Source organism: Dreissena polymorpha, chromosome 10, assembly GCF_020536995.1.
Source record: "Dreissena polymorpha isolate Duluth1 chromosome 10, UMN_Dpol_1.0, whole genome shotgun sequence".
In the NCBI taxonomy this organism is placed as follows: Eukaryota; Metazoa; Mollusca; class Bivalvia; order Myida; family Dreissenidae; genus Dreissena; species Dreissena polymorpha.
In genome coordinates, this window is record NC_068364.1 from 14,508,756 (window position 1) to 14,528,226 (window position 19,471).

The 19,471-nt window shown below is 35.8% G+C and overlaps 1 protein-coding gene across 1 annotated transcript in view; it reads right to left on the reverse strand.

Annotated features, from left to right (window-relative positions):
• LOC127848128 (uncharacterized) overlaps positions 1-18,805 on the reverse strand; it is a 30,251-nt gene extending 11,446 nt beyond the window's left edge. Inside the window, exons 1-6 of the mRNA XM_052380425.1 lie at positions 18,736-18,805; positions 14,472-14,555; positions 12,766-12,846; positions 11,885-12,195; positions 3,969-4,071; positions 2,978-3,137 (exon numbers count right to left, since the gene is read on the reverse strand). Of these exons, the coding sequence (XP_052236385.1) occupies positions 2,978-3,137; positions 3,969-4,071; positions 11,885-12,195; positions 12,766-12,846; positions 14,472-14,555; positions 18,736-18,754 (758 nt within the window). The 5' untranslated portion in view covers positions 18,755-18,805. The remainder of the gene's footprint in view (positions 1-2,977; positions 3,138-3,968; positions 4,072-11,884; positions 12,196-12,765; positions 12,847-14,471; positions 14,556-18,735) is intronic.
• Positions 18,806-19,471: the final 666 nt, after the last annotated feature.

A 19,471-nucleotide genomic window follows, 5' to 3' on the forward strand; every position in this document is an offset into this window, starting at 1 on the left:
CAGACTGCACAGGTAAACATTAGATGACCCTTTACACACGTGCATTAAGCCTAGTTATACCAAAACAAGGCTCGAATATGATCTGACACAAGTTGTCAGCTCATACAATAACTGATTAAAGGAGCACTCAATTTCTTATAACACATTTCCTTGACAAGATTTATATACAAGAGGGCCATGATGGCCCTGAATCGCTCACCTGACTAACCTTGCTTCATGAACTTTAATTTTAATAAACCCATATACAATCTCAAGCCAAATTTCATTAATTAATACATTCTGACAAAATTTCAAAAACCCATATTTCATCAATGCATATTTATTTTATAATCTAACTACTTGAATTCCGAAAGCCAAACATCTTTGAATGATCTATTATTAGTTCTGGCTACCATAACTTTTAATGTCGCTTTTTATGATTTTCAACAGGCTCGACTTCATATTTATGGACCAACCCCATTAGTAAAGTCAACCAGAAATTCCCGAAAAGTTGACAGTTAACAAAGACCGGTCCAAAACAGCTTTTAAATGCAGTTATTGGCCCAAATCAACCACTTGATCAGAAAGATTGACATTTTTCACATTTAACTGACATATTCTTTCACAAAATACTATCTTAGACATTTAAAATTTATCTATTCTGCTCTTAAAAATCGAGAAAAACAGACTTTCTTGAAATGCTAATCTCCTGAGATTTCACTGTCATATGACGTTATTTCTATTTTTAGCAACATACCATGTGCTCAAGTGTTTTCAAATACAGAATGACATTTCCTGGTATTTTAGATTATTATGGCTTGTTTTGTAAACAAATTGTAGTGTAAATACAAACTCAAGGTAAATATTATTTAAAACTCCCTGATTCACACTGAAATCAGTCTTATAATCCACCAGACGAAAGTTGTTTATCACAAATAATAGATTTCAGAAAACGAAAGTAATGTTTACAATTTCAGCAAAAAATGTCAAGGTCGATCCGAAAGTATCCAAATGAAAACTCGTCACATAGCAAAGCGACAATGGCATCAAAATTGTGAATTTCAGACTGATGAGAGTTATTTTCATCTATTGTAAGATGCATTTGAAACATTTGAACCTTAAAATATTCCCCGATGCAGTAATTTATATTCATTCACCAATATACGTAGAAATGTGTCCAAGAAAATTAGCTTTTTTTTATTTATAGCGTGACATAAATATGTTACGACTCTGGTTGACTTTCGATACGGGGTTGGCTTCAGCGTACAGGTCTGTCAACACTATATAAACTGTACGCTGAAGTTTCTTTAGCTAATCTATTATCAGATTTGATTTTTTTTTGAGACCTGGTCATTAGATTCGTCAGAGTCCAAAGGACGCTTATTGCCTATGGTCGCCATAATAACAGTCGCAATGTCCGACACTTTATACAGAAAATGTCAAGGGTTTTATACCCTTTCATCTATCATCATTCACAATTGTAACACATTTAGCCTTTAATCATTACAACATTACGAACTTCTCGAAATTAAAATCAATTATAAACTTCTTTACTTACGTTCATTGTGTGACTAAGTTGATAATTCGCTAACAGCTTTTACTCAAATTGATTTAAATCAGCAGCAATCTTTAATCTTTAATCAGATGTAATTGTTTATTTAAGCTGCTACCATATACGATTACATCATTGTTTTGTTTTCACACCAGTAATATTCCTTTGTCTCGATGACCGGTTCTGACCGGTGTTAATGCCGACTGTGTATCAATTTTTCAGGTCAATAACACGGCGATGTATTGATGCACAGTCTACAGCTGAAAGACTTAAATATCTGGGACGGCATTTGTCAGGAAAAAAATCAATACCGATAATCCACATTGTTCAATAATTAAGCAACGATTAATAACACTTATCCTTTATGGATTTTCATGAAATAAAAACCATAATAAATAAAATTTTATTCTCTTTAATCTGATATATAAATTATTATTATACACTTAGTGAAAAACAATTAATTATGCTGTTAATGGTTTTTCTATTATTTGACCTAGTGACCCAGTTTTTGACCCCAGATGGCCCATATATAATCCCAACTCAGATTTCCTCAAGACAAACATTCTGACCAAATTTCATAAAGATTGGATGAAAAATGTGACCTCTATTGTCTACACAAGGTTTTTCTATTATTTGACCTAGTGACCTAGTTTTTTACCCCAGATGACCCAAATACAATCCCAACAGAGATTTCATCAAGATAAACATTCTGACCAACCTCTACTGCCTACACAAACAAACTGTTGACGGACACACGCACATACCAACGCCGGACATCACACAGTCACATAAGCTCAACATGTCACTTCGTGACAGGTGAGCTAAAAATGGTACTTAATTACAACATATATCATAGAATGTCAAAGTACATGCTCATAAGTACCACAAGAGCTTTGAAAAAAATAGAATAACTAACCTATCACTGCTTTGTCAAAACCATGGTCCTAATGCCAAAAAGTTACATGTACATTTATGTGCATGTGAAAATGTTTTTCACATATGCACTTTAAGTTTCAATTTAATGGTTTGAGGAATGTAGAAGTTCACTATACAAATGTACAACACTTCATGCCAAAAAACAAACGCATTTTACAGAGTAGCCATGCCCAAGGGTTATCTCAGGAATGAGTGGATAACTACAAGTCAAAACTGTGTTATGAGTGGATAACTACAAGTCAGAACTGTGTTTTCAGAACTACTCTTCATGCTGATGATATACTAGTTTGGATTTTAAGACCAATATAGTTTTTTAAGCAAATATATATAGTTTGCCAATGAATATTTCTGAGTGACAGAAGTTGTTAAATAAATTGTTAAATGATTGGTAAATATTGAGGTATTCCTATTAATTGATGGAATAATGAGCTGATATTTAATTATATTAACTTTCAATTAAATCTCTTGAAAAAAGTATTTCAATCCACAAAATTATAATTTGGAACCTACCTGCCCTCCAGGAGGTGTGGTATGGCCATGGACTGGATCTCAGTCATATGTGTGAAGCCCATGTCCTTGATAGCGTCCAGTGTACTGGAGGACACCTTACCCTCCAGAGCAGAAAACGACTTGTCAGTCATGATGGTCGCACCCAGGGAGCTGCCCGGCACTACAATGGGAAGGGCTGGATAGCGTTACCTTCATAGCAAGTTTTATTGTACCTGCACTTTTCGAAAATGGGGCTTAATTAATGTGCATTATGTGTGTTGTCCCATATTAGCCTGTAAAGTCCACACAGGCTCATCAGAGAAAACACTTTCCGTCTAAATTGGATTTGATAAAATGAGACTTTCTTTCAATGAAATATACAATAAAAGTGGAAAGTGTCATCCCTGATTAGCCTGTCAAGACTACTCTCGGACAACACTTTATGCATTTGGCCTCTTTTTCCCACAGCAAGGCTCATTTGTTTGTTTATTTGGATTTTTTTCCCTTTTCAACTTTATTTCAGACGAACCACATTGGTCAGTTAACTTACCCACAGTCACACTTTAATTGGGTTGTCTAGTTTTCCAGTGATAAGTGCGTGTATTTATGCCAATAACAGACAAACTCACAACAGCATAGAAATAATTGCTTGACCAATACCAGCAAGACATGAGACATGGCCAGGTATAAATCTTATTATTTATGGACTTGAGGTCCAGTGGTCTATCAACATTGATACGATATACTAAACATGTACTTTATACTTGGTAGAGATTAGGGAAAACATTTACATGTACGCACATCAGTGAGCATAGTGCTTGACTAACACTTTAAATAAGTTTAAAATCATACTAATATGCTATGAGAATATTACTTGTCATTTGTGTTAATTTCACCAAAAAACATTTAATTGACCACAATGCCCAATCTGTCAACAATTACTGGATCAACTTCTAAAATGATATATCTCTGTGTTGATCATTTAATTGCAAGAAAAAGAACGCAAACTGACATTTCTGTTCTTTTGGTGGCGTAATGGTTGTATCGTCCTCATTTTCATTCTCTTCTTCAGCATCCTCCTCACCATCATCTTCACTTGAATGGTTGTCAGATGTCTGAAAATCAACAAAACATTTAGAAGAAAAACTGCCAAGTTATAAACCTTTAAACAAAACAAGAGGGCCAAGATGGCCCTGAATCGCTCACCTGACTAACCTTGCTTCCTGAACTTAAATTTTATTAGACCCATATACAATCCCATGCCAAATTTCATTAATTAGTACATTCTGACAAAATTTCATTAAGATGTGATGAAAACTGTGACCTCTTTCATCTACACAAGGTTTTACTAGAATTGGCCCGGTGACCTAATTTTTAACCCATATACGATCCAAAATCAGATATCATCAAGATAAACATTCTGACCATATTTCATTAAGATCATATGAAAACTATGACCTCTATGGTCTTCACAAAGTTTTTCTATGATTTGACCTAGTGACCTAGTTTTTGACCCCAGATGACCCTAATACAATCCCAACCCAGATTTCATCAAGATTAATATTCTGGCCAAATTTCATAAAGATTTGATGAAAACTGTGACCTCTACTGTCTACAAGTGTTTTTTTTAATTTGACCTAGTTTTTAACCCTAGATGACCCAAATTTTATCCCAACCCAGATTTTAACAAGACAAACATTCTGACCATATTTCATTAAGGTCTGATGAAAACTGTGACCTCTATAGTCTACACAAGGTTTTTCTATTATTTGACCTAGTGACCTAGTTGTTGACCCCAGATGACCCAAATACAATCCAAACAGGGCTCCCCTGGCCCAAAAATTTCTGTAGCCAACATTTTAGCCAAATGGAATTTTGTGTAGCCAAATTTTAGAAACTAAAGCCAAAGTTTTAGCAAAGCATTCGGAACCACCTGTTGTAAGTCTAGGCTAAGGGGTGTTAAAGAAGAAACTACAAAAAGAAGCTTTAATATGTTTATTACTATAATCATCATGTGTGCATAACAAAAATAAACAGTTTACAACAAACAATTTAATGGCTAATGCCTCAATAGCTGTGCTACCATCCGGTTTTAATTGGTTTTTCACTACCAGGTATTCGTAATTAATAGTATTTTTGATATAAATGGCAAGACCATCAGCAATATGATGGTGACCTCTATTGTCTTAACAAGGTTTTTATATGATTTGACCTAGTGACCTAGTTTTTGACCCCAGATGACCCAAATACAATCCCAACCCAGATGTTATCAAGATAAACATTCTGACCAAATTTCATAAAGATTGGATGAAAACTGTGACCTCTACTGTCTACTTAAATAAATGGTGGTGGTGGTGGTGGTGGTGGTGGTGGTGGTGGTGGTGGTGGTGGTGGTAGCAGAAGTAATAGTAGTAGTAGTAGTTGCAGCAGCAGCAGCAGCAGCAGCAGCAGCAGCAGTAGTAGTAGTAGTAGTATGCATTACAAAAATGCAGTTAGCCTTACATTTGGTAAAATTTAAATATATTACAAGGGAGGCAAATGCTGTAACAATAAATTTAAACTTATTGCATTTGTTTCCCCTGTATATAAGAAAGATATAATAGTGTATTACCTCCCCTGTCCTGCTTATATTTATATTAATTAACAAAATTAAACATTAACGCCATATTTAATATACAAAATATACAAAAAATCTCATATTCTGATAATATTTTTACTGATCCACTGTATTTTACTAAAAGGATGATGTTTCAATGGACTGATAATTATAGATTTAGGATTACAGACCAGTTGCTTCAGTAATATTGTTCAGAGTGTGCCCTGTTGGCCGCGTATGCATTCTTGAGTTATCATTCAAAAACTATTTTACTATTTCGAATTACCGTGACCTTGACCTTTGACCTAGTGACCTCAAAATCAATAGGGGTCATCTTCGAGTCATGATCAATGCACCTATGAAGTTTCATGATCCTAGGCCCAAGCTTTGTTGAGTCATCGTATGACAACCACCTGGTTGACGGACCGACCGACATGAGCAAAGCAATATACCCCCTCTTCTTCGAAGGGGGGCGTAAAAATGATGACGCTTACAAGGCAAAGTGCAAATTTAAGCAAGCAGTCTAAGCAGACATGGCGAAAGGCCGTCGGACATTTCCGAGGAACAATTCAAAAGCTAAGAGTGAAATGCAAGATCGTCAGACTTTTTGTCCGGTAATTTTTGTTTAAAAAAAAAAAATAACCCGGTTGCAGTTTTACAACATTATTTTGTGGTTACCAAATTATGATATTTCCGATTATTCAAAGGTCGTTTTCGCCAAATTTCGTACGTTGATATTATTTTGCAACATCCATAATTTCAAGCAAAATTCAAAACATGAATAATTTCACATGTCGGAGAAAAGAGTCAGACATTCAACATTGTTCTTTTCGTTGCATGCATGTTGCAAATATTCCAAGATGGCGGACACGATCACACTTAACACTACAAAGGCACGCAAAGTCAAGCAAAGGCACGCAAAGTCAAATAAACCCACACTAAATTAACAAATTTAAGGCAAATGAGAAAATATTGAGATGGAAAACATTGTTGAACATAAATATTTGTTGTTCTTTTCTTTACTTGTGCTAGAGTTGAATTAATATCAGGCAAGTCAATTATAGCAAAGGCAGTCCAAAAATTACAGTCGGACATTTAAATTATCTCAAATACACACATTCATAATCTTGTTTAGTATTGTCCACTCTATTAATCAAAGTCATACGTAGAAACAATAGAGAGCCACCAATCATGCTAGGACCGCTAATGTTGCATTGGGACAGTAAACAGGATGGTTAGTTTAGATTTTTTTTCTCTCTCCTTCGAGGAGTGTTAGGGGTTAACATTGAAAACATTGAATTAACAATTGGTAGCGACGATGAAAGGGCGATGACAAATGCCATTGACAATTGCATTCCCAGGACGCTCGAAAAAGCTGTGTGCAAAGCATATAAAAGACAATGTTATCAGACAGCTTACAGAGAAAATGCCTAAAACTATGCAAGAAACAAGAGCTGTCACCATAGGATGACATATGCTCCCTATAAACGCTTTGATAGAAGTTATGAGCATTTTTCAAGACCTAAACGCAGATTTCGAAACCTTACACGGACCCTAAGTTCAAGGTCAAGGTCACAAAATTTGTGTGCGTATGAAAAGGCCTTGTCCATATACACATGCATACCAAATATGAAGATTATATCTCAAGGGACATAGAAGTTATGAGCATTTTTTGAAACCTAAACGCAAAGTGTGACGGACAGATGGACGGACAGTCGGATCACTATATGCCCTCCTTCGGAGGCATAAAAAGAGACTGAGACATTGTGAATAGGATATTTGCACAAATGGGCGCGGCATGTGCGACTGACAGTGAGGAGTTTAAACTCACAAACAGTCCATTTGAGGAAACACACGAAGATGTTTATGAATACGAAACGAAACACATTGAAACGAAAATTCGCGACCATATTCTTTCTGTTAATGGAAAACTATGGACAAACAACAAGGTAATTCGTTGAATTGATATTCCCCGCCAATGTGCTTCTGGACACAAAAGCATAATATTTGACACTCGTTAAAGCATTTTTTCAAGATACAAAGGGCCATAACTCCGTTATTAACAGATGGTGTACAATGCCATTTGGCGTGCATCATCCTCTTATCCATATACATATTCATACCAAGTTTCAATTAAATTTGCCAAAGCACTTCCAAGATATGGCGACGGACGGACGGACGGAAAGACGGACGGACAACGCCAAAACAATATCCCTCCGCCTATGGCAGGGGATAATAACACAGAGTCAGTCAACCACTGCCTCAAAGTTGTGTTAGGCTGGCAGCCCAGAAAAACAGACGAGCTTGTCGAAAAGGTGTACAAACTGGTCAGGGTACAAATGAGGGACATGAGATGCGCACTATATGGTACTGGTAACTTTGTATTTAATTCAGGAGTCTCAAAATATTTCACAAGTAAGTCAATTTGGATGGTGGAATCAGAACAAGATAAAACAAGATGTGTTTGTGAAAGACTCCATATATATGACCTTTATCCATGAAGGATGACCTTAATCTTGACCTTTCACCACTCAAAATGTGCAGCTCCATGAGATACACATGCATGGCAAATATCAAGTTGCTATCTTCATTATTGCAAGTGTACATTAAATGAGCACTTTTGACCCATATATTTGACATTTGACCTTCAAGGATGACCTTGACCTTTCACCACTCAAAATGTGCAGCTCCATGAGATACCCATGCATGCCAAATATGAAGTTGCTATTTATATCTTCAATATTGCAAAAGTTATGGCAAATGTTAAAGTTTGACGCAAACAAACAAACCAACAGACAGGGCAAAAAAAATATGTCCCTCACTATAGTGGTGGGGGACATGAAGACACTTTAAAAATTCCTCCAAGCTACAGCAAAACTGAAATCACTCACTGCAACATCCTCTGATGGAAGGTTCACTGTCTTCAAAACTCCTAGGTTAGCCAGGAAACCAAACCAGCGGATGCGATGCAAGGCAACCAGAACGCGTCAGAAATAAGTATAGTAATATGAAGCTGACTGTGTTCAAACCAGGAAGATAAAGAGTAAGAAGAGAAGATGATGATGCTGTCCCGTGTTTTTGTACTAAATAAATTTAATTAAGATGAGTTTGTGATGCTAGTAAAGACTATATATTTCTCTGTTTTACTTAATTGTCAGAGTAACGATACATTTAATTTAACTGAATTTGACTGACTTGTATGCATCTTTGGTACGCATTTTTTTCACATCGTAAATTGAGTGCGTTACAAGTACTAATAAATATGTTGTTAGCATCTAAAATGATTTTATGCATTGTTGATTAGCACAGGTATTTCATTAATCTTTTCTAAGTGTATGATCTCCATCGTTAATTCGATCTTTATTTGCCATGTTTACCGAGTCACAATTTATTTTCTTTAATGTCCGTCATCTTGTAGAAATGATGGAAGTGGCAGGTGCGCTAAACACATTGTTTGTGTGTTGTTTTTTTAATTTAATCTCTCATAAAAAATAAATGTTTTGATATAACTGAATAATGTATGAAATGCACAATTTCCACGAGGACAACATCAATGTTTTCATCAAAAGTCTCCGAAGTAACTGTCCACGATTTTATCGTGGAGAGTACACAATACGGACCGATTAGTGTGCTTGGTATAACAAAGCCACTGAAACTTTAGATTGATATTAACACGGGGTTATTCACGCATGACTAATTCACAACCGCACGAATCTTCAGATGTGTAAAAAACTCCTTTGCCCTTACGCAGAGGGAAATTATAACGTAGTATTTTAAAGCCAATTAACAACCACATTAAACAATGCTGCCTTTTCGGTTTAACTGCGAACGTGAGACAATCGATATGATAACAGGACCCTTGTTAACTGAACGATTATGACACATAGCGTAGTCACCTATTTGGGTACGCATTGCCATGGAGACGCTGTGGATTAGTGAGAACACTGTGAATGAACAAAAACTGTCACGTGACCACAAAAGTCAACGTCAGTAGTCATTTTATGACAACAACCAGCCATGCAAGGTAGGTTTTTTTCCAATATCTTTGCTGATCATCCTCTTACTTTCATACGACCTAGTGCAGGCAATATGGCATGCATATAACTTTCGATCGGGACATCACGCGTTTTGTGTGTTGCTCTGGTTTTCGTGAACACTTCGGCGCAAATTTCCATTTAAGAAGCAAACGTCAGTAGTAAAAATTACAAAGAGTCAGTGTTCTCAAAAATAAACGATCACAGAACTGTCTATGCTTTACCGGACGAACATATATTACATATGTCTATGCATAAACAAACAAAAATATCTACCAGATATTAAATAAACGTTTAAAGAGTGTAAACAAATATGGCAAAGATCAGTAGTACGTTAAGAAATGACAAACGTCAGTAGCAAAAATATGCAAAAGGCAGTAGCCGAATAAATGCAAGCGTTTAATTTAATGAAAAACATGTGAAACAATATAATTTATGCTAATTTAGATTAAAATTAGATATAACAAGTTAATATTGATGTCATAAATTAATGCACGACATATATAAATTCTGCAACAACAAAAATGAACTTATGTTTAAGTGATATTATGTGCATCTAACAGTTTATAGGTGTCTATCGCAACCGTTGTTTATTTTTGGTGTTTTCACTTCATTTACACGTATATTCGTTAATGCAGCATCAACATATTGAAAAAATATCCCGGAAAGAGAAATATAATGCTTTTGAATATCAACCGTACTTTCATTTTGACAACTGACGACAGGAATGATTCGATGTGAATCTAAATTGAGTTTTATGCAGATTCGTTCATACGACACAAAGACACTTTTTTGTTTTACGGGTCATTTCGACTAAGAGGACTCACCAGTCACGTAAACTATCGAATATAATATATATTTTTATAAACAACTGGTAGCAAGATGCATTGCAGATAATTGGTCATTAACCACATTTTAACTAACTCTTTTGACCTGTTAATTTTTTCAGCTGAACTCTTGCATTTATTCGGCTACTGCCGTTTGCATATTTTTGCTACTGACGTTTGCCATTCCTAAACGTACTACTGACGTTTGCCATATTTGTTTTCACTCTTTAAACGTTTATTTAATATCTGGTAGATATTTTTGTTTGTTTATGCATAGACATATGTAATATATGTTCGTCCGGTAAAGCATAGACAGTTCTGTGATCGTTAATTTTCGAGAACACTGATTCTTTGTAATTTTACTACTGACGTTTGCTTCTTAAATGGAAATTTGCGCAGAAGTGTTCTCGAAAACCACCGCAACACACAAAACGCGTGATATACCGATAGAAAGCTATATGCATGCCATATTGCCTGCACTAGGTTGTATGAAAGTAAGAGGATGATCAGCAAAGATATTGGAAAAAACCTATCTTGCGCGGCTGTTTGTTGTCATAAAATGACTACTGACGTTGACTTTTGTGGTCACGTGACAGTTTTTGTTCATTCACAGTGGAGAAGACAGATTCGAGGTTCAATTAAACCTAAGATAAGGTACATGTATATATGGATTTTGTAAAATCCGGGACATTTGACAGATTTCCGGGACTGCGGGACACATTCTTCATTTCTGGAATCCAAGACGTAAGGCATGTATGCTGTTTTGGCATGTTAGTGAAATGGAAGAAAATAAAAGGTAAACGTATTTTATATATTAACAAAAGCTGTGTTTGTGAAACACAATGCCCCCTAGCTATTTGTGGAACAATGTTATATTTTGTATGTTAAGGTCACAGTGACCTTGACTTTTGACCTAGTGACCTCAAACCATGTTTGCTTGTACATGTAGATCTCCATGAGGTGCATGCACATGTGAAGTTTAAAGAACATAGACCCAAGTTTTTTTGATTTTATAAGCAAGGTTAAAGTTTTGGGAGAGACAGACACACACAATGAAAGACAGACAGGCAAAAAAAACTATACCCCCGATCATTCGATCCGGGGGCATAATAAATCTGTGTTTAATACATCAATAAAACCCAATTACGTATGTTTATGTGAAAATATTTTACTCAAACTGAAAAATACACTTAATTTATTTATTCAATCAGCCAGTTCACACTGTTTTTGCCCTTTTATAAATCAACCACATGTTAACTTTTACTTTTTGAATTTAATATGCAATGTCCCACCAAGATTTAACCATGAAAATTGAGTCCGGTGAAATTAACAACTGGCCTGTAAATTATTTCTCCTCCTAGGCCAGTAAGGCCTGTAAATTGTGATGGTCTTTTGTCATGTCTGTCGAAGTCAGGATAACTGTTACAGATAAACTGATTAATATGAACATTTCAATAATTTGTAGACCAACCTTGATAGGCTTCATGCCTTCATCATCTTCCTCCTCATCATCTCCACTGTTGTCCTCTGCAGATTTGTCACCATTTTCTTTTACTGAAGGCTTGTGTTTCTGTTTTATGGATATTTTCTGTATGTTTGCACTACTCTCAGTGTCTTCACTTTCACTACCATCATCATCATCATTTTCATCACTTTCATCAGCATGTTTATTTGCTAGGACCTGGGCCTCCAGTTCTTGTTGAGTGTGTAACTGTTGTAACTTCTGCTTCTTCTTTTTCTTCTTTTCAAGTCGTGCTTTCTTTTTACTCACTGTGTCTGTGACTAAAGCATACAATATGACATGAGAATACAACAACAAGTAACAGTAAACTAATAACTTTTGGGAAAGAGTGATCTGAGACAAGGTTTAAATTCTTTTAAAACAGTAGTCCATTTAGATGACTCAAAGTATCTGTAAATACAGGACGGTAAACTAATATTATAGAATTATTGTGTACCACAGCAACAGTAACAAGAGCACAGCATAACGGATGCCACGCTCGGCTGCGGGTGCAGTTTTGAATATATGAAAACTTGTCAGAAATTATTTTTTTTTTAGAGGTCACAGTGACCTTTAACCTAGTGAGCCAAAAGTGGGTGAGGCATGTAGAACTCATCAAGGTGCAGCTACATATGAAGTTTCAAAGATGTAGGTTGAAGCACTTTGATTTTAGAGCCAATGTTCAAAACCTTGACAAAATGTCAAGGTTTTAGCATGACGCAGACCACACGACACGACGAGCTGGCTATGACAATACCTCGGGTTTTCTCTGAAAACAGCTGAGCTTAAAATTAAAGAGATTGTCACATTTCACTTTAAAATATCTTAATTAGATAAGGAAATAAGCAAACCATTGTTTTCCTCCAGTTTTCGTTTATTTGGCTGTTGTCCTGGAGTCAACATCTGGTGTTGTGTACTGACTTGACTTGGAACTAAAATGGGTATTAGAGGGAATTAGTAGCAATGTATTAGTTAGTACATACACGTACTCTAAGTAAATTACCTTCAAAACACTTGTTTTAGTTATTGCAAAATTCAGCCTCATGAGTCATCAAACTAGCTTTTTAAACATCTTGTATAAATTATTTTTTCATGCAATATCAGCGTACATGGACAGCGATCTTTTTCCTTCTTTATAAAGTACCTGTAAAAAGTACTTTCCCAATTAAGGAAATACTACAAAATTTTCAATTGCCCATCTGAAAAATTACCAAAAGAGAGGAAAATGTTGTCAATTTGGTTCCAAAATAGTATTATCTGCAAGTTAACAAATAACATGAGCACAGAAACTGAATATTTCAAGTCATAATGCATGTAAATGAATATTAAATGAATTAATGCAATGTATACTAAGAAGTTATCTGAAGAATCATGACACACATTTTCGCAATTTCGTGATTTTTTTGCGACAATTTTTCCCAATTGGTATAATACAGGTTCTTTTCCCAATTGGACAAAAAATCGCTGATGTAAACCCAGCAATCAAATGACTTGAAAATGACATTTGGAATGATCAAAATGCAAGTCAAGGTGTGCAAAATAAACCATTCGGCTGATAAAAATGTGTTGATATCTCAGTATGGGTGATAGAAAAACTGTTATAGATCACCCGATTTGAGATAACACAAAAATCCAACGTGTTAGAAAATAAGCTATTTCAAATATTTTACTAACGATTTTCAAAGATAAACGTTTAATACAGTCACACCGCATAAAGATACTTCCATGTTTTCTATTCTGTATTTATCACTTTTAGATCTTAGAGGAAGTGTAGCATAAATAAAATAATAGTGCCAGGCTTTTTATCGAATTAGCAAAAAGGTTAAATAACTTTATATTGTTTGGATTTGTCAAGGTTATATCAATAAAAATTATCAAAAAGAAACCGCCGTCAGCTAACAGCGTTTTTTTCCCTTCTTTATAAAGTACCGAAAGACGCCATTTCCGCAATTGGGAAAAAACTACAAATTTCAAAATTGCTTCCAAATAATTCCCATTTAAAAGTTTCCAACAACAACTTTTTTTAAATGAAATGCAACATTTCGATTGTTTCCCTTTGCAGCTATATGGCTTGAGCCTAAGTGAATATAATATGACAACTTGACAACACTTGGTTATCAATGTTAACGTATTTGGGAGCAAAAAATTAAATACACCAATTTGCCAATGTGAAGACTTCATTACCAGAATTTTCCCAATTTCAGGGTCTTTCGCGCACATTTTCCCACTTGTGCTGGTACCAATACTTTTCCCAATTGTGCAAACAAAATCGATGGCTTATATCAGTAAACTTTGTCAAATAGAACCACCGTCAGCTAATTTGATGCCAAGGAAAATAACTAAGAAGCCAGTGCATTAGTCAAATTTATCAGATGTATCTACAGTGGTGAAACATGTACAAGAAGTTTGTTTCATTTAGTCTTATTTGTAGGGGGATTCCCAAACTTAAAGTTAAATAAAATAAACATCCTTTAAGCAAACTATGCTAAAGAATTATTTGGACTCCAAAGAAACACTTCAATATAGAATTGTCCTTACAACAGAAAAGTAAACATACCTTTTTTGAACTGTGTACTCTGTATTTCTAACATTTTTTGCTTCTTTTTCATTTTTTTCTTCATCAGCTTCTTCAATTTTTGCTCTAAAATTGTAAAAATTATCACATAAAACTTGTAAAGATTTAAGCAGTTTAACCTTTGGGGGAAAATGATATCACACACTGCTTAATGAATTCAAGATTAATTTGTTAAAACGCTTTACGAGAGTAAAACATGTTTTGACAGAAAAATTCATGAAATGCACAATTTCCACGAAAATTACAGCAGGTTGCCATCATCAGTCTTCTTAATAACTGCCCAAGATTTTTGTGGCAAAAACATCTACAACACAAGTTGCCGGCATAATTAAACTGCAGGAATTGCATGCCTGCAAGGGTTATTGCTCATAACGCACGCTCTCTCATTAGTCAATGTTGAGTGTCTAATACAATAACGCTCCGCCTTTAGACGGGCTTGAGTTGGGTAAGTAAATACATGAAATGAACAGAGGATAGTAAATATTTGAGGTGGTATGCAAACTTAAACATAAATTTATCAATAAAATGCATATGCTAAGTGAAAAAAGGGCAATAATTCTTACAAAATGCTTGATACAGTTGTCTGCTCTTGTTTATAGGTTGGGGTCATGTTGGTAAAGAAGTATGCAAAATTTTAAAGCAATATGTCAAGGGAAATAGGAAATATTTGGGGTGGTACAGTACACTCCACGCGTTTTCCCCAATTTCCCTCCATACGCTGCGTGCAGTAACGCCGCGGAGATTAAGAAAATTTCGTGATACGCAGCGTTTGCATGATTTTGGACGCCGCATTGAACGATCGGTAAAATCGATAAGCCGGAGGCCCTCGGCGTTGGCAATGCGAGGAAACTCCGTGTTTTACGAGATAACGATCAATTTAACTTTGTTTGACTTCCCGATTTTCATATAAAATTACATATATAACAAGTACATATATATTTATTTATATATATATATATTATATACAATTAAAAAAAACAACCAAGATAGATCGAACCCCACGTGGTTGTAGAAGTAGTTGTATAGAAAACTCGTTGATTTACGACAAACAAAACGCCGTCTTTAAACTGATACCAATTAATATAATCACAGTTTGCAACATTGTTTTTATTTTGATAATTTAATGCAAGGTGTTCATGTTAGCAGGTGTTTTTTCTATACTGAACATGTAAACAAATGACCGAGGACCCTATTAAAAGTCTCAAGTCAGTAGACAAGCTTTGCGTGTTTTCATAACGCCAAACACTTTATCCAGTTCCGTCCAGATGTTCTCTTTAATCAGTATACAGTACAATAACTGTTTCAATAATTACTTTACTAAAATACCGTAACGATAAAGATATTTGAATTGAAATTAATTTGGAGGAAATATATAATTATTTGCGATATAATTGTGTTAAAAAATACTAAAAAACTTTTAAACGAAATCAACAGAATTCAGTGTTCTCTGCACTACAAAGTTTGAAATACACGCACGCTTTCCACACTTTCCACGCATAAACCATGAACTTGTACATTGCAGCATAATTTTCGCGCGCTTTTGTCGGGAAATATACATGATGACTGTATATTGGAAGCACTTGTAAACGTCGTGTTAACATTAAAAATCGGAAGCGTGTTTCGGATTACAAACAATTATTCTTATCTGGAATTTAAACGGAACATTTATTCTGGTGTTATATGTGTTATGAATTAAATATTAATTTGTCAAAACGCTTTACATGTCGTGTATTCATTCATATTGTCGACGTACCTGTGAATAAAAACATATATGAATTGTTTATACAATTATCTTTATTTTTATAAGCCACAGTATTTAAACAATTTTTAATAACAATGATTTTATTTTTTTGGCATGCCCAGTAGCACACTGCTAACGCGGTGTTGCGCGGCGGTTGCTGATAAGAACGGAAATTGTCTGCATTTACTGACTAGGCTAAAGTAATACACGCCGCCGGTATTAGCGAACATGGCGGAGCCGCGTTTTACCTCGCTGTCAAACTCTGCGTTAACACTCGCTAGCAGGAAAATAACGCTGCGTAAGCGCCTTTTTGGGGGAAACAGGTGGAGTGTACTGTACGTACACTTTTACATTTGCACGCTCACGCTGGGGTGAGTAGGATAGCTCCACTATATACATTTCATATTTAATAGTCAAGCTAAAAACTGTTATCAAACCGAAAGCCGAAATTTTGAATTAATGATTTGATCTATCTTATTGCGGTTCCGGAGAAAGTTGATGTAATACATTGGTTGATTAGACACGAGATCTTTCTCGTAGATGATTCCGGAGAAAGTTGACGGAGTACATGTTTATTTTCAAATTCGGAACACTTGGCGTTTTCCATTGCAAAAACTTACACATTTTCATTAACCATTGACGTGTTTGAAACTTTGGATTAATATCATTACTATGCGAGCACACCATATCATGTGAGTTGTTTTAATGTGAGCATTAGTGATATAAATGAGATCTTTTAGTGTTTATCGATGCCAGAAAATAGTTTATGCCAGAAAATAGTTTATGTTGCTAATATTACCGATTAAAGTGCCACCCGGAATCTGGGCGGCACGTTTCTATGAAATAACTTGTTACCAGTTGCGACTCCCAGCGACCTGGAGGGTCAATAGCTGGGAGTTGGATTATTACAACTAAGTGTCTTGCATAGTTAAACACGCTGTAAATAAACATATTTGACAGGGATTTTTTCGGGAAATGAATAAATCTTCAAAGGTAAATTGTTTATTGCTGCATTGTTATCCCCACGCTTTTTGAAAAAAAGGTGGGGATATTGTGGTGATCTCCGCCGTCCGTCCGTCCGTCTGTCCGTCCGTCTGTCCGTCCGTCCTGGCCACTATCTCCTCCTACACTAAAAGCACTAGAACCTTGAAATTTACACACATGGTAGCTATGAGCATATGTGCGACGGTGCACTATTTGGAATTTTGATCTGACCCCTGGGTCAAAAGTTATAGGGGTTGGGGTGGGGCCGCGTCAGAAATTATCACTCATTTTTTTAGGTTATTTTACATTTACTTCTTTATTTCTACACCGATTGACTTCAAATTGATACTGGACCTCACCTATGACAATACGGTCAATCTCAACCATGCATGGCCCCATTCCCAACCCTGGGGCGCCCCGCCCACATAGGCCACACCCACCAAAAATTTCCATTTACTATAATTTTTTCATTTCTACACGGATTCACTTCAAATTGATACTGAACTTTTGTTATGACATTAGGGTCAATCTCAACTATGCATGGCCCCAATCCCAACCCTGGGGCGCCCGCCCTAATAGGCCACACCCACCAAAAAAATCCATTTACTATAAAAAAAATTTAGGTTATTTTACATTAACTTCTTCATTTCTACACTGATTCACTTCAAATTGATACTGAACCTCTCTTATGACAAAACGGTCAAACTCAACTATGCATGGCCCCGTTGCCAACCCTGGGGCGCCACGCCCACATAGACCACACCCGCCCAAAATTGCCTTTTACTATAATTTCTTCATTAATACACTGATTCACTTCAAATTGATACTGAACCTCTCTTATGACAATACGGTCAATCTCAACTATGCATGGCCCCATTACCAACCCTGGGGCACCCCGCCCACATAGGCCACACCCTCCCAAAATTGCCTTTTACTATAACTTCTTTATTTTTACACCCATTCACTTCTAATTGATACTGAACTTCTCTTATGACAATACAGTCAATCTCAACTATGCATGGCCCCATGATCAACCCTGGGGCGCCCTTGGGTCAAACATGCGGCGTGGGGATACGCGTCGGCCTCTGCCGCGCCATTTCTAGTTTGAATTACTTCAGATTCTTTGTACTTATTTCTTTCACCACTTGATACAGGAACTGGAGCCTGGAGGATATATAAACATGGTGCTTAGACATTCCCTAAGAATACCGTGTTGCAGGCTACATGTTTATCAATTAAGCATTAGCTCGTAAGCTAATGTTATCATATTTAACCTAACTTTTATGAGAAAATTGTAATTACTATGGAAAAGAATGATAATAAGTTCGGAGGAAAATGAAATGTTTCCAAATTTTAAAAAATATAATCGTCTTATCTGACACCAAATATAAAACTACTTCAGACACAAACAAAAAACAAATAATGTTAGAATATAAAAACGTTAAGTAAAAATGTCTCTTTAAAACATTTTATAAAAGGCAAAAACATAAACGTGTATTGACTACAAACACATGGTCGTACCTGACATTTTGTCTGCCATCTTGAAAATGTGTGTTTACGAATAAAAGTATCGATGTCAAACAGAATGGCTACACAACACCAAGGCTATTATTTCCAATCTCCACGCAGAGTTGTCGTTCCTTGCTCTCACATGTAACCGTCGTGCAAGAGATTGGCTATTTGCTTGTCATAAGTAATCAATGTGAAGATGTGATACAACTTGAACGACACGTACTATACGAGTGTTCAAATGTAATATTTAGGGTACCACAAACTGTTATTGTTTAAAGTATTGTGTGCCTGGGTAACATCAATTCGCCTGGTTATAGATAGTTCTAGCAGCACATGCCGCACTTTCCCGCACATATTTACTTTTAAAATGTCAGGAGTAATTTTAAGATTATCGGATGATGACTGTATTTTGGGTAAAAACTAATTGCATAATGGCATACACGAACATCAAAACAAAACTATATAGAAACGATTGTAAAAATATCGATACTCATACAAATTGCTCCCGCAATAATTATGATCATTAAATAGCAAAGAGGGCGACGTTACGGCGACCCCTTTAAACATGGTTAAACTCAAAGCATATTGTCGGCGTTCTTACTGCTAGAATGCCATTGCTCACCCCGAGTACGCAATAATCGCAACAGGAACGCGATAGAAACGCCAAAAGGGACCTAGAATAATCGCTCTAGAATCGCCGTGGAAACGCAGGAATTAAGTTCACAGACGCACGGAGCTTCTGCGG